The sequence below is a fragment of the Thunnus maccoyii genome, chromosome 12 (assembly GCF_910596095.1).
Source record: "Thunnus maccoyii chromosome 12, fThuMac1.1, whole genome shotgun sequence".
NCBI classification, from domain to species: Eukaryota; Metazoa; Chordata; class Actinopteri; order Scombriformes; family Scombridae; genus Thunnus; species Thunnus maccoyii.
Window position 1 is genome coordinate 25,561,480 of NC_056544.1, and position 14,787 is coordinate 25,576,266.

A 14,787-nucleotide genomic window follows, 5' to 3' on the forward strand; every position below is an offset into this window, starting at 1 on the left:
AGTCATGGTCCAGTGTGCAACTTACACAAGTTTGATGTGGAAACTTGAAGCCTCAAGAATAGACTTCAGGGAATCTTTTATCCATTTTGAAATGAAAAATATTTGGATAGTCATAGATTCTGGATTTTTCAATGAGGGAGAAGGAGCAGGGGGAATTTTAAAAATTACTTACCAGATAACTGAATTTTTTAATGGAAAAATCACATCAGACACAAATGATTATTCAAAACATCCTGTTTTTATAAATCTTAAAAATGTCTGGAGATCTTTACATTTCTCCCCACCTCAAATATTGGCCATGTGTGGAGGCATTGAGGAAAAAGCTGTCATCTTTGAAACGGTTGTGGTGGGATTGTGTGTAATGAGAGTTCTTCATGTTCATTCTGTGATTCTCACACTTACTGCACTGGACCTAAAAAAACGCTTGCAAAACATAATTTACTGTCAATTGTTCTACTTTCTCTCTTGATCAACTTCTCACTAAAGAAGCTCATCCTTAACCCCTCACAATTAATAATTATAAGCCGATCTCAAGTATCATTCCTCAGCAAAAATATTGATAGGATTGTTTATATCATACCATGTATGGGCTTGCTTTCTTTTTTATTTTCTCTTGAATCTTGTAGTGTCTTGTAAGCCCATGTGGGCTGGGCACCTTAGGGTGTAAGATTTCCATGCCTTCATCTCATCACACCTGAATTATTGCAACAGCTTTTTTATTTGCCAAAAATCTGCTGACTGTCAGCTGCCAGGCTTTTAACCAGAACCAAGAGACATCACTCCTGTTTTAGCCTCTTTACACCGGCTCCCAGTATGTTTCAGAGTTGTTTTTCAAGATCTTACTGATTACTTTTAGGGCTCTTCATGGCCTCTCTCCCTGCTATATCTGACCTCTTAGTAAAGTACAAGCTGGTACGTACTTTGAGATCTTTGGACACAGTAATTCAATAAATGAATTAAATTCATTATTTTACAACAGTAATGTAACTTTGACAAAAATACTTGCACTCTGTCTTGATGCTCAAAGTGATAGAGTCTGCTAAATGACTTTCATACCTTATGGAAATCAACAGAAACCAGCAGATACCTGGAAAAAGTGAAACACAGTGGTATAGTTTGATCAATGATTTGCAGTGATGCAAAGTACACGATTTGAAGAGGCTGAGACATGTTAAATCTGGTATTGTCCTTTAATGCTCACTCTGCTGCACTGGTAAAATACATTTAGCTACAATGTACCACAACATCTGAAGGGCAGAACAAATAATAACCATTTAATTTACCTTGTAATAGGTTCATATGTTAAAACACATTCTCAGAAACATCTAGCAAGCAACTCAAAGCAGCCTAGATTAGTTAGATTGAGGGTGCTATGAAAACCAAGAATGTATCAAGGTACTTACATTCATGATTTTGAATAGGCATACAAAACCTAAACACCTAATTTAGGAAATTATGGTGTCTTTAGAGAAATCTTAGCTGAATACTACACTCTTACAGAATACCATACACACTATACAATACACTGAATACAATAAGCTTAAAGGGGACCTATTATGCTTTTCCTTATTTTCAGTCCTATATATAATGTTACAATGATGGATGTTCATGTTATAAGTGGCCAAAGTGTCAAATAATGAGGTAAACATATGTAGAAGTGATCCCAGTTAACAACAGTTTTTTCTACTTTCAGCTGAGCTACGACTCGTTTGAGCTGCCATGCTGTGAGTGTTTTTCTATTACACAGCATGGCAATGCAAAATAAGTTGTTTACCTTATCTGCACCTCTTCATCAAACATCATCATCACTGTGGCTGTTTCTGCTTGTTCTATTCCTCCCTGCATTATTTCTAACTGATCTGCTGAACAAAGAGCAACATATATATCTCCATATCTTATTTCAACTGGTTTTTAGTGCCACTAACGAAGCTTCCTGGTGAGGAGCACATTTCACCTCCTGTAAACCCTTCACAATAAAAGTCTCTCATTATTTAGTCATTTAAAAGCTTTTAATTTGAAGGTGTAAAGCAGGAAATGTTGGGTTTGCATCGGTGGTAACTTAAGACAACTCTGATACAGCTGCCCCTCAGCAGCTTCTAGAAAGCTAGCCAATCAGAATAGAGTGGGCTCATCAGGAGGGGGTCTTAAATAGACAGGAAATAAAACTGCCTGTTAGAGAGAGAAGCTGAACTGAGGGGCTGCATAAAGGGCCAGTATTAGATAAATAAGGAGTTTTTTTTAATTGTGAATCATGCAAAGCTACTCTAGTGGAGTCCAAAAATAAAAATATAGAGCTGGAAATGAGCATAATAGGTCCTCTTTAAATAATGACAGATGAAGTGTCTAGGTTATGAGACATTTCTAGATGGCAATAAATTGTCTCTCCAGACGTCCTCAGCTCCACATGTATCCCATCCTCTTCCATTTTTTTCCTCTGTGAGACTGGATCTTCGACGGGATGACAAAGGACAGACAAACGCTAGGAAAAAAGTTGAGTGAGTAAGTTAACACACAACTGTAATCATTGGGACACTCAACAAGACCTTTTGGACACCTGAAGCTAGGATTTGGAAAAGGGAACTTCATGCTGAGTCCTCCTCTTTTTCCTTCTCATCTTGCAGAGCATCCCTCAGTTTCAACTTAAGTTGAAATCATTAGTCAGACAAAGAAGCTCTTGTTGAGGCACTGCAGAAAACTCTTTTGAACACTGACCTGTCTGATGGTGCCTGCTGTCAAACACATCTGTCCAGCTGCCCACAGTGGCACCATGAGAACAGAGGAGAGTGCCATGGTCAAGCCTAGAGCGTAGGCCCAGTCAGGGTAAACGTACCTGTCCTTAATCCTGAGGTGTGTGTAATCAACTAGGTACATGATAAAGGAAATCTAAGAAGGAACAAAATAGAGTTCAATGAAAAAGAAAAGATTCAGTACAGAAACACTTAAAAGTAGCAGTAGTAGTTTTTCAGCCCAAAATGTCATTTATTATTGCTTTTATTATTTTCAAACTGTAGATAAGACTAATGCTGCATACAAACTTTAACATGCTGTGTTCTACACAATGTCTATATTGGTCTTTACCAGTTAACTAAATACAGTCTATTAATCCTTTTCTGACTTACCAGTGACAGCAGAGGAATGATGTATCTCCAGCACAGTTTGAAGAAAACAGATGGTCTGTGTCCAGTCATGTCCTCAATGATGTTAATAACACGGTTAGCACCTGATGGGAATTTAGATGTGCATTAGACTAGTTTCTGCGTTGGACCTGAGAGCTCAACTTACTGCAACACAGAAAGCACAATGCAAATAAGCATAGAACAAGTCGCACATGCAAGTCGTACAGAACATGAAATTTATTGTTTATTTAATCTTCATATTGGACATACCCAGGATCCTGTTAATGATCCACCAATAAACTGGAATTTTTAAGATAAAATATTTATACATAAGTAAATTTAACCCGAACAATCTCTGTCACATGTTACTCATTGCAGCCATACGTGTCCATGTTGTGATTAAAATTGTGGACTTCAAGGCAACATTTTGGCCAGACCTGTTGATTTGCATTAGAAACTGCTCAGATAATAAATCATAAATGACAAGTTTGGCGTACATATAAGCACAAAGGTTTCTGAGTTTATTTACAACAGGTTGGTGCTGATTGCACAAAACGTAACCAACTGTGCTTAATTGTGCCATGACAGCGCTCATTCATCATTGCAACATATTCTAGTAGAGAATGCATTTGACGTGATGAGGAATCTACCTGCTGTGGATGACACATGCAGGTAAGAATCAATCATTAATAAGTATTATTTACTCTTGTGGTCATTAATGTCACCAAGCTCACAACCTGCTCTGAACAGGTGAGCAGCACAACACACACTCATTCTTGGCACCAAGACTGCCAGCCACTACTGGATTAAGATCACTACACCCTAAACTGCACCTCTCCTCCCCCAGAGGTAAACAGCAGGTCACCAAAATACCAACCTGCCGCCCTGCACCAGCCCGAAATTAGGACCCAAAAGCTCATGACTTATTATTGAAAACAAAAACATTTGAAGCACAGATACATACAAATAGTCAGACCACATTATGAAAATGGGATATAATATAAATATATATAATATAAATGCTTACCAAAACCCCAAGCCAGAGCCAGGCACTCCAAAGCCATGAAATAATAAAAAACTCCAGTATAAGCATAATAATCAATAAGCTGGAAGATGTAAACCCCTCCCTAGAGCCAGAAGACACAAAATTTGAATGTGAGAAATTGTTTTTAAACAGATTGTGTGTTGTCTCAATGTGTTTTCATGGACTTATTTTACTCACCTCAGTGACCAAAGTCAGATGTATGAAGAAGAAGGATGAACAAACAACGAGGACAAAGATCTCCTGTCTTCCTGGTTTACGAAACAGCTTCGGAAACAAGTCGCTAACTGAGGTGACAAAACACTCAACTGTCACAAACTGGAGACAAAATGAAATCAGTAAACAACTGCATTAGTTTGTGCCTGCAATGCATTAGTTATTAATCAGAAGGTAATACAACAAAACAACATACATGTGTGTCAACACTGAGGAAAATCATCATCAGGAAAAAGCAGACAGTCCAGAACTGTGGTAAAGGCATCAAAGCTGTTGCCTGTGGGTAAGCAATGAAGGCCAAACCTGGACCTGTGGATTGGAAATAAACAAGAGGAAGTTGGAAAATATGTTCTTTCTGTAGCTGCATTTCATTACTGAACTTAGCATTTCATTTCAATATATTTAAAGGATATGGCTGGCAATTTTTTATTTACTGTCAACAAATCATGTGCAGAGCCAAACAACAAAATTAAATGATCCTACTTATAAGTATTGTGTGTGTATCCAAAGCCTGATATTTCATATTCCTCTGCAGTGTTGAGCAGTAATAATTTATTTTTTCAGTGACAATTAGTGTAAGGGATTACAATTTGACCATCCAACACTAGCTGTTGGATGGTCAGTAAATCCTTTCAATCTGTATCGTTTGGTGTGTGGGTTCAGAGGATTTTGAACTGAGTAAAGTAACACGTCATTGAACACGTTACTTTTTCTGCTGAGTAATGCTTGCTTGCTAAAGTAATGTAATTATTTTACAATAAGTAATATGTAATCAGTAATTGATTACAATTTTCAAGTAACTGGCCCAACCTTTGTTGTCCAAAAACTATTAAAACACGTCAGTGAGCCGCACCATTGAACTGGGTGACATGTTCCTTTGCTTTAAAGAGTTTGGGCATGTTAGTTTGTTTAGAAACAGCTCCAAAAACCAATAACAGCGATCACATTTTCAGTCTCTTGAGAGTAGTTCTGTGTACAACAGACACCACTGGTTCTCTATGCAGAGCTTCACTAGCTTGATGTGCTGTACAACACAACCTCTTGACTTTGTACTGAAGTCCTTTGAGAAATTAACAAAGTAGTTATAAGTCTTTGGAGCCCTTTCTAAACAATCTAACGCCACTACAATCTTGTCACAGTGCAACACTGTGGCTCAATGACGTGTTTTTAATCGTTTTTGGATTTTCAATGAAGGTCTACAGCACAGAGGAGTAAGATATATCAGGCTTTGGATACACATACAATACCTGTAAGTAGATCAATTTAGTGTTGGTTTGTTTTTGCACATGAGATTTGTTGACAATAAGACAAATATAGAAAATCGCCAGCCACATCCTTTATCAGTATAACTTTGTGTGAGTATGTGTATGTTTGCTACATAGTGTTTATGAAAATATTTCTATTGTGATTTTAACATGAACTCTTGGGAGACTAGCCTTGAGCTAAAAGATATTCAAAAATAAACAAATTTTAAATCTTTGAATATACCAGACTCAGCCACAGCGTCGACAGTAACACCCTGTTTCTGAGCCATGAATCCAAGTACAGAGAAGACAACAAATCCAGCAACAAAACTGGTCCCACTGTTCAGCAGACAGAGCCAGAAACAGTCCCTAGAGGTCACATTAAGACAGAATACCTTGTCAAAGAGCAGACATTTGCATTGGCATATAAGCTATTTTAAATGGTGATGTGAAAAGAAGTGATTATTTATTGGATTATTGGTAGATTGTGAACTGTATCTACTTTATTTATTCTATTATTTTGTTGTGACATTTAAATCTAACTTATACTACGAACATCTCAAACAAATTTTGGTTTAAGTGCTCTTGTAAAACTTGTGTTTTGCCACTTATACTTACTTGTAGCAGTTGTTCTTGTAGTCATTATAGCTGCTCAAAACATTGACAGTTCCTGCGGTCAGGCTGTAGGAGAAGCATATTTGAGATCCTACCTCTATCCAGACCTGTAATGTAACAAATAGATATAGTATATACAGTACATACTGGGGAGTCCTGCATACTGAACTAAAAGTGGTACTGAGTCTTCAACCGATCAAAATAGCCTTTTTGTTTTGTTCTTCAGACTCAGGTAGGTATTTATTTAACACTGAAACTATTTTGTGTCTGACATCATGATTATGGAAGTCTGATAGTGAAATGTTGTGAAAACTTAGATTTTATTGTACAGTTAATTCTCACATGAGTCTTTTTCAAAAGTGGGCTCCACTTGCTGCTCCCCTGCAGGCAGCATCACCTGGACAACAAAAATTGTCATCTAGCCTGAAGTGTCCTGCAGCCAAGCTCTCATCATAGATTCAAATACCTACATTAATTAACTGGATGAACGTTAAAGTGTCTACATAAACTCCTCAGAACTGTTTTTGAACTGGATCCAGATGATCTAATTGGACCCATGAGTTGGAAATATTACCTGTGACTGGTGGATTGCCAACTAGTCTGGACAGTCTTTCTTTCACATGACGTAAAATGACTCAATGTACTGTACATGGTATCAATATAAAATACCTCAAGGTTTGCCAGGCTGTTCAAATCTGGATACAGGTAGTAGTAGATCCCTTCCCAAGCTCCAGGTAGAGTCAATCCCCTGATGAGCAATATCAGGAGCATCACGTAGGGGAAGGTGGCAGTGAAGTATGCTACCTTAAAAAAAACATAACATAATCTTTTTTTTTTGTCATAACCAGAATTAATGGTAATTACTATTAATAATGATAATTATTTACAGTATATAGCACTTTTCTAAACAGAGTTGCAAAATGCATGACACAAAGAGTAAAGAAAAACATGCTAAAATAAATTATAATTAGAAATGAATACTATAACAGAATGAAACGGTGATACAGTGAGGAGCATACAAACATAAAATTAAACCAGGATAAAAATATATTTACATTTCAAAAAAAGGCTGAGTGAGTTTTAACCCTGTCTCCTAGAAATTCCTTTTATATACTACTAAATTTTCCTAATTACAGTGCGTTGGCAAACATAATTGCTTTGGAATCGCAGGCTGTGCTGTGTCTCATAAGGGATATCAATGATATAACCAGAGGCCTGACCATACAAAGCCTAAAAAGTTTTAATCAAAATATTTGAATCAGTTCTAAAATGCACAGGGAGTTTGAGGTGAGCAACTGACTGAATTTAATTAATGAAAATAAATTATATATTAACAGTGGTTTCTACTGTATCTACCACAAGTGTAACATTTAGGATAAAATATCAACTCACCTTTGCAGAGGATCTGACACTTTTCCAGATACTGAAGTACGTGAACACCCAGCAGGCCAGAAGACACAAAGCCAGCTCCCATCTCACACTGCCCAGCTCCTCAATGCCTCCAGACATGGCCAGCACTCTCCGTCTGAGGAGAGGAGAAATTACACATTAACATAACATGACACTGTTTACTACACTGGCTGATGGCAAACAGGCAAAAGGTGAAAGTCATGTACAGTTGTGTAATTTATTAGCGCACTTTTTTAAAGTTGAAAAGACAGATTGAAAAAAAGAGAAGTCAAAATCTAGCTGCAAAAATACTGAATCCTACATTTCCCATAATGCAACTCATTAGCATCTTTCATTATAATCTTCATACCTCTTTGTATGTCCATGTCTTTCATACTCCACAGCCCAAGTTTGAAACGCAGGCTTTCTGTTATAAATTTGTTTTGTCCAAACTCGAACTGAGATGACCCGGGTGACATCATCAAACACCAATCACAAGATATTTTACAAACCTCAGACAGCTTTAAAAGAACATGAAAAGAACATTAGACTCACTCCCAGAACTCAGTAGCAGCAGAGGTGGTGTTGGTCAACATGGTCTGATTTGCAGTCACATTTGGTGACGTAGAATCCAAAATCTGAAGGCCCAAACAGTTTGCTGGTTTAGAACAACAAACAAATGACAATGATAAATGTGAGGAATTACTCCTACAAATTAACAGAGAACATTTGACAACAGGCAGTGAACAGAATGTCTGAATTCAAATCAAATAGTGAGGAACTGACAGATAAACTTCAAGCTGTTGTTACTAGTTTCATGACATAAAAGTAAACTGGTCATGGTGAGAGCTTTTGAGAAAGTTCAAAAAGTTCAGCAAGTACAAAACTTTCCTTCAAATATATGTAATGTTTTATTGTGCTATTGGTGAATTTTACTGTTTTCTGCAACAACAAAAAAAATGTCCAGTTCTACCTCACACAGGCTCCGCCCTCTACTGGACTTTGTGGGAAATACTCTTTTCCAATCACATGCACAACAACCTTTCGTCTGTCTCTGCAACTTCACTGACCTTCTGAAATCCACCCCCCCTTTGCCCTCCATCCGCCAAAACCAGTCAGCCGGCTCCCAAACCACCTTTGTTTCACCTTCTCTCCCGCACATTTGGCAGTGCATCAAAGAATCCTGTAAGGAGCTTCTGAAAATGAAGTCACCAGTGGTGGGACTGGTTTCCTTCCTGAGAGTGCAGGGCCACACAGAGACAGGCTGTTCCGGTGTGCCCCCCTGGAAGAGGCTCTCACTTGGTTGACTGGGCAACAGCCTCTGCTGGACTATTTTGCAAAAATATTCCGACCATTTGTGCAGCTGGCCGCAGCAGCGAACAATCTGGATGTGTTGGGCATCACTGAAGCAAATACACCACTGCACACCCCCTCCTCAGCAAATCAGGCTGATTTCCTGGGTCGCACCATCGATCAGATTAACAACTTTGTCCTGGGTGTGCAACTGCCGCCGAGCAAGTGATGTCACTTGCCATAGTAGGCTCACGTCATGTGTGGCTGGGACACACTGTCCTACAGAGGAAGGACAGAGAGGACCTTGTGGGAGCTCCCACAGCTCCGGACGGTCTCTTCAGATCCATCTCCCCTGACTCAGTGCTTCAAGAGGTTGGATGAAGAGAAGGTCGCTTGCCTTCTTCGAGGAGACTACCAGAGAGGGGACGAGGTGCAGCGCCATAACGCCATGGCAAGGAGGAGAGCTTGCAGGCAGGGCAGAGCACCATCAGCCCCCACTGCTTCAGCCACCTCCCACACCACCTCGACAGAGAAACCGCAGCACTGGCCCTCCTGCAATCGTGGAGCAGCCCAAGCTGCAGCAAGGAGCAAAGTCACACATCTGCTGAAGCTGGCTTATGCCCAGGGAAAGTCAGCAGCACAGAAATGACTGTCAGTGGGAGGGAGTCGCTGTCTGTCATCTTGATAGCCCCGGACTGCTGTTTGGTGCTGTGGTATGCAGATATGACCCACATGTTGGTGGCCCAGCCCTGGTCCATCCTCCATGTGTGGAGGGCACTGTCCCAGGAGGTGGGTTTGATAGGCGCACTGCCCACATTAGGCCAATCTCTCCAGGCTTGGCTCCTGAGAGGGACACGCTGATCCTTATGAGCCTCTGAAGCAATCCTCTCTGAAGGCAATGTCAGACCTCAGCTAAGAGAGTGAGCAAACTGTTCACCCTGTTGGTTCACCCCAGCTGTTTGCTGCTTCATGGTGACCACAGCAGTGCTTCTCTATGACCGAACCCCTCCCTTGTTCCTACGAACATAAGGAGCTCATTTAGGTCAAGAACTATTCAGACAGAGGCATTTTGTCCTCCGCCCCACGGTGATGCCAGGGGGGCAAAACTGCACCTCCTATGCCCAGTACATGCACTGGCATGTTATGTTGAACACACAGCCGCCTTTCAGCGCACTGAGCAGCTGTTTGTGTGCTATGGAGAGGGAGTGTCCGGTGAAGTCCTATCCAACAAGCACCTAGCTAGTTGGCTTTGTGAGTGCATCTCCCAAGCTTACAGGCAGGCAGGGAAGGGTCCCCCACTGTGGTCCAGGCGCATTCCACACGTAGTGTGGCAGTGTCTACAGCCTTGTGCAGTGGGGTGAGTGTCGAGGACATATGCATGGCGGCGTCTTGGTCTACACCTTGTCCATTCATAAGATTCTATCTCTTGGACATGACGGGCTCCTTTTCAAGGTCCGTGCTTGCAGGTGTGACTCAGGACTTGAGGGTAGTTAAAAGGGTAGTGTCAGCCGTGTAACACCTGATCCCCCCTGGGCAACTATACGCCTGCGTTCTCCCGTGATCCAAGATGTCATATGACCTACGACCCTTGCGAGGTTAGGCCATGTTTTCACCAAGCTCAGGTCCATGTTAACTGACCTGGGTTGGGCCCCCTACTGCTCTGCTTAAGCGGCTGGGTTTATAAAGTAGTAGGAGGGCCGCGGCAACAAACGGTTGCGCTCAGTGACTCAGGCTCAGTGAGGCAGACTGATGACATGTTGCGGCAGGGCAAACATTCATTGGGCTCCTACTGTACCCATAGAGTCCAGTAGAGGGCAGAGCCTTTTTGTCATAGAACAAAGGTTACAATGTAATAACCATAGTTCTATAAGTGCAGGCAGAGCTGTCTACCTATGGACCCTGCGACTCCTGCGCCGTCCACTGAAGTGGTTTCAGATAGTGAGCAGCAGTAAGACGCTGCTTATATAGTGTGCGAGACACACGCAATCAGTAGGTGCATCCTGATTGGCTAGCTACGTACATGCAAATTTCAGTGGGCGTGCATGTGATTGAAAAGAGTATTACCCATATAGTCGAGCAGAGGGCTCCGCCTGTGCTTATAGAACTAAGGTTACTATATGGTAAACTTTGTTTCATCATCAATTCTGCTCTAAGTAACTTTCTTCTTTCTATATTATTTAATTCCAATTAATCCTTCCTTCTTGAACTTGCAGACGTAGACAGAAGAACGGGGCAATACGTTTGCCAAAATGTGCAACCCTCTGTTTTTTGTTGTTGTTGTTCTTTCCTTGTGTGTCCTCATTTGCTCCTTAGTTTTATTGTTTCAACACATTACATGATTTTATCACCTTGACTGCTGTAATGTCATATTTATCTAACATTTTTATATATGTAATTAAAAGCAAACTACAGTCAAACGTTTACCTGTATTCCAAGTGTTGTCACATGTGGCCCAGGGGAGCTGGGATCTGAATGAGAACACCAGGTAGAAGAGAGCCCAGACTTGGATAATAATGTAGCTGAAGTCATAAAATTTCAACACAAAATGTCCATATCCAATTCCTAAAATACAGAAAGATAGTTAATAGTTAAGTTAAAATAGTTTTAATCTTTATATCTACTTTAGATATTCATTTGAGCAACATATTCAGAGTTAGTTTTAGACACAAACGATTTGATTCCTTATTCATGTCGTGTCATGTAAGAAGTGAAACTTAGATTTTTTTGATCATCTGTTGATTGTCACCTTTTTAGCTCAACATAAATCAACTCACCTTGTGCCAGTGGACACAATTTCCTCCAACAGGTGATGAATCCTTCCTGGGTGTACTGACCAACCAAACTCTCCAGTAGGAACAGAGGTATCCCAACCACCACAGCTAACAGACCATATGGCACCAGAAAGGCACCTATAGGTATATAAATACAGAGACATGTATGATCATGTAATTAACTCTTCAGTAAATTCAGAATTGTATGATTTACCTCCTCCGTTCTTGTAGCAGAGATAAGGAAATCTCCAAACATTGCCCAAGCCAACCACATTTCCTGCAGCAACCAGAATATATTCTGTTTTACTGGCCCATCGTCCTCTGTCTCCATCCCCTCTCTGATTCTCTCTTTTCCTTCTTTCACTGTTCATGTCAAGATCAAGAACTTCGTCTGTTGTGTGTTTCTGTTATGATTCCAAAATACAGCAAACTGATCTTTGCTGCTTATATAACGTGTCTTTTCCTAATTTGAATACATAGAACACATCTCAAAACCGGCGATCATTTTGAATACAAAGCCAGTCATTCTGGTTGGTTAAGGTTTATGTTTTGCAGAACTCAGAGGAACTCTTGTTCACCTTGTAATCAAATTTTATGGTGAAAATATGTAACAGCAATCTGCTTACAATAATCCTAATAAATTTATAGTAACTCAATATTTCAGTTTTACCTTTAACAGATTAATGTAAATGATACAGCTGTGTAAATGAGTGTGATACACATAATTACGGTTACAGATATCGATGCTGTGAATAATCTGAGCTTGTGGGAACATGTAGATTTGTCAGGTGAATGCAGACCAAAAACTAGATGCTGGTCATGGTAATGGCATATATCACAGGGAAGACAACCACACACTAAGCTCCAAAAATGTTTTTAGATGTACAGTACTGTAACCTGAAATGTTGGTTTTATAATAAAATCATTGGAGCTTTGTGTGTGGTCGTCTTCCCTTTGAAACATGTGGAGTTTAAACAGAAGAGACTCGAGTATTGATCCTTGAGGATCTCCATGTCATATTTTGCACTCAGATATATAAGTGGCACAAGTCCAATTTTGCGTGTAGGTGACACACCAATTCTTCCCGTTAACTACTGTGGAAGGCAGATGCATCCCCAGTCTCACACCAAAACATGTAACAGCTATGTCGGTCATGTGACTGTCAAGTTTCTGTCTGCTCAAAAATAAACAAAAACAAAAAAAACAAAAAGCGATGCGATTTCTATTATTCTCAGCAGAAAATGCAATATTTTGAAATAGTTTCGGCATTAAAATGCATTTTGATAACATTTCTAGCAAGAAATATATATTTTATTTTTATAATCTTCGTTAAGTGAATGTATATGATCTTTAGTTTGTTAGTTATTAAGAAAATTTTTGCTATTGCTGAAACCGCATAGTTGCATGTTACATCTATTGCCCTTGATTCTACAAGGAGGCAGAAAACTGTTCTAGAAAACACTGACCAGACATGAAATCCTCGTCATCTGTTTTTGCTTCTTCTTCCTCATACTTCTGACCTTGGTCATTGAGATGAACGAAATATTTCCATGACAGCACATTCAAACAGCAATTGTCAAGAAATGTTTTTAAAAATAATTTCAGTTATTCATATCTTCTCCTTCTCTTCTCAGTAGGGATTTACATATTTCAGTTTACTGATTAATATGGTGCTACTAGAGCAGAGTCAGCATTTTAATGATATGATCTGACTATTTCTATATGATTTTGCCTTAGGTGTTTTCTCAGTGATACGTTATGAGCTGTTTTAGTTAACACTTTGTTGGCCTTAACAAAGTGTGGATGTCAACCACAGAGCATTCATTTAATCAGCTATGTTGGTGAGATATATGGTCTTGTATTATTGAAAATACATTTTACAGGAAAGCAACATCTTTGTGCCAACTGGTATATCTGAGTGCAAAATATGACATGGAGATCCCCAAGGGTCAATACTGGAGTCTCTTCTGTTTAAACTCTTTAAAGGGAAGATGACCACATTCAAAGCTCCAATGATTTTATTATAAAACTGATGTTTCAGGTTACAGTACTGTACATCTAATAACATTTTTGGAGCTTGGTCTGTGGTGGTTTTTGGTCTGCATTCACCTGAAAAATCTACATGTTCCCACAAGCTCAAATTATGCACAACATCAATATTAGGATGAACACTGTTTATAAAGGGATTACATTAACAAACAAAAGGAGCAAACTCCACGTTTCGCGCATCGTTTTATCACTCAATGTAATCCCTTACTAAATAAATATCCTGGTATCCTAGTGTGCACTGGAATACTTTTTTGACTTACCAGAATGACTGGCTTTGTATTTAAAATGATTGCTGGCTTTGAGATGACTATGTATTCAAATTAGGAAAAGACACATTATATAAGTGTAGCCTATATCCTGTAAGTCATTATAATGAGAAACTTTCTCAAAATAATGACTTAGTATCTCAAAATAATGACATAATGACTTAGTATTTCAAAAAAAATGAGTTAGTGGTCAAAGTAAAATCTCCTTTTTTGCATTTTCACAAATAGAATAAAGGTTTAAAGGTCAATAAGATTATTGGAGTATTGATTTCTTGAGACTTTTTAATACTGAGCTGGCAGCAAATAGGCAGAAATAGCAATAAGACTGAAAATCAGTTTACCATGAGTAAGGGCAATAATAAAAAAAAATGCTATAATTAAAATGATCAAAATTTAGGATTGTAAATCAATTAAAGACTATTTCACTCCATGATTCATTCTCATTTAATCTTCACCCTATTTGTTGTTTTTCAGTTCATGAATTAGCTTGAAAATAACTGAGCAACGCTATCTACAGGCATTACACCACTAACTCATTATTTTGAGATACTAAGTCACATTGGCGGAAATGGGCTTCCATACCGTGGCATGGAAGAAACAAACAGTAGGTCTTTTTGTTAACCCAATGGTGCACTTGTGCTTGTCTGGTCACACTGCGCTGTCTGATGCTGAGAGCGGGCTTCAGAGTCCATACATAAAATGCTAGCATGACATTAGCATGCATGCTAAATAATAACTAAGCAGCAGGAGCAGCCTGTGGAGTTAAGATGAGACACAGTACCAGCG

General features: G+C 39.3%; 1 protein-coding gene across 3 annotated transcripts; it reads right to left on the minus strand.

Annotated features, from left to right (window-relative positions):
• Positions 1–2,253: 2,253 nt before the first annotated feature.
• On the minus strand, positions 2,254–14,672 carry LOC121908248 (sodium- and chloride-dependent GABA transporter 3-like). Of its 3 annotated transcripts, XM_042428123.1 has the most exons (15): positions 14,584–14,672; positions 11,901–12,049; positions 11,690–11,824; positions 11,340–11,477; positions 8,178–8,280; positions 7,626–7,758; positions 6,903–7,037; positions 6,237–6,340; positions 5,863–5,987; positions 4,571–4,683; positions 4,339–4,476; positions 4,144–4,243; positions 3,120–3,220; positions 2,713–2,883; positions 2,254–2,479 (listed from the first exon to the last, which is right to left on the minus strand). In XM_042428123.1, the coding sequence occupies exons 1-15, from the start codon at positions 14,589–14,591 to the stop codon at positions 2,321–2,323; spliced, it is 1,812 nt and encodes a 603-aa protein (XP_042284057.1). In that variant the 5' UTR covers positions 14,592–14,672; the 3' UTR covers positions 2,254–2,320. The 3 variants fall into 3 exon arrangements, with proteins under 3 accessions (XP_042284057.1, XP_042284058.1, XP_042284060.1); XM_042428124.1 differs by lacking the exon at positions 14,584–14,672 and having other exon boundaries at positions 8,178–8,260; positions 11,340–11,383; positions 11,901–12,173; XM_042428126.1 differs by lacking the exons at positions 11,901–12,049; positions 14,584–14,672 and having other exon boundaries at positions 8,178–8,260; positions 11,690–11,781.
• Positions 14,673–14,787: the final 115 nt, after the last annotated feature.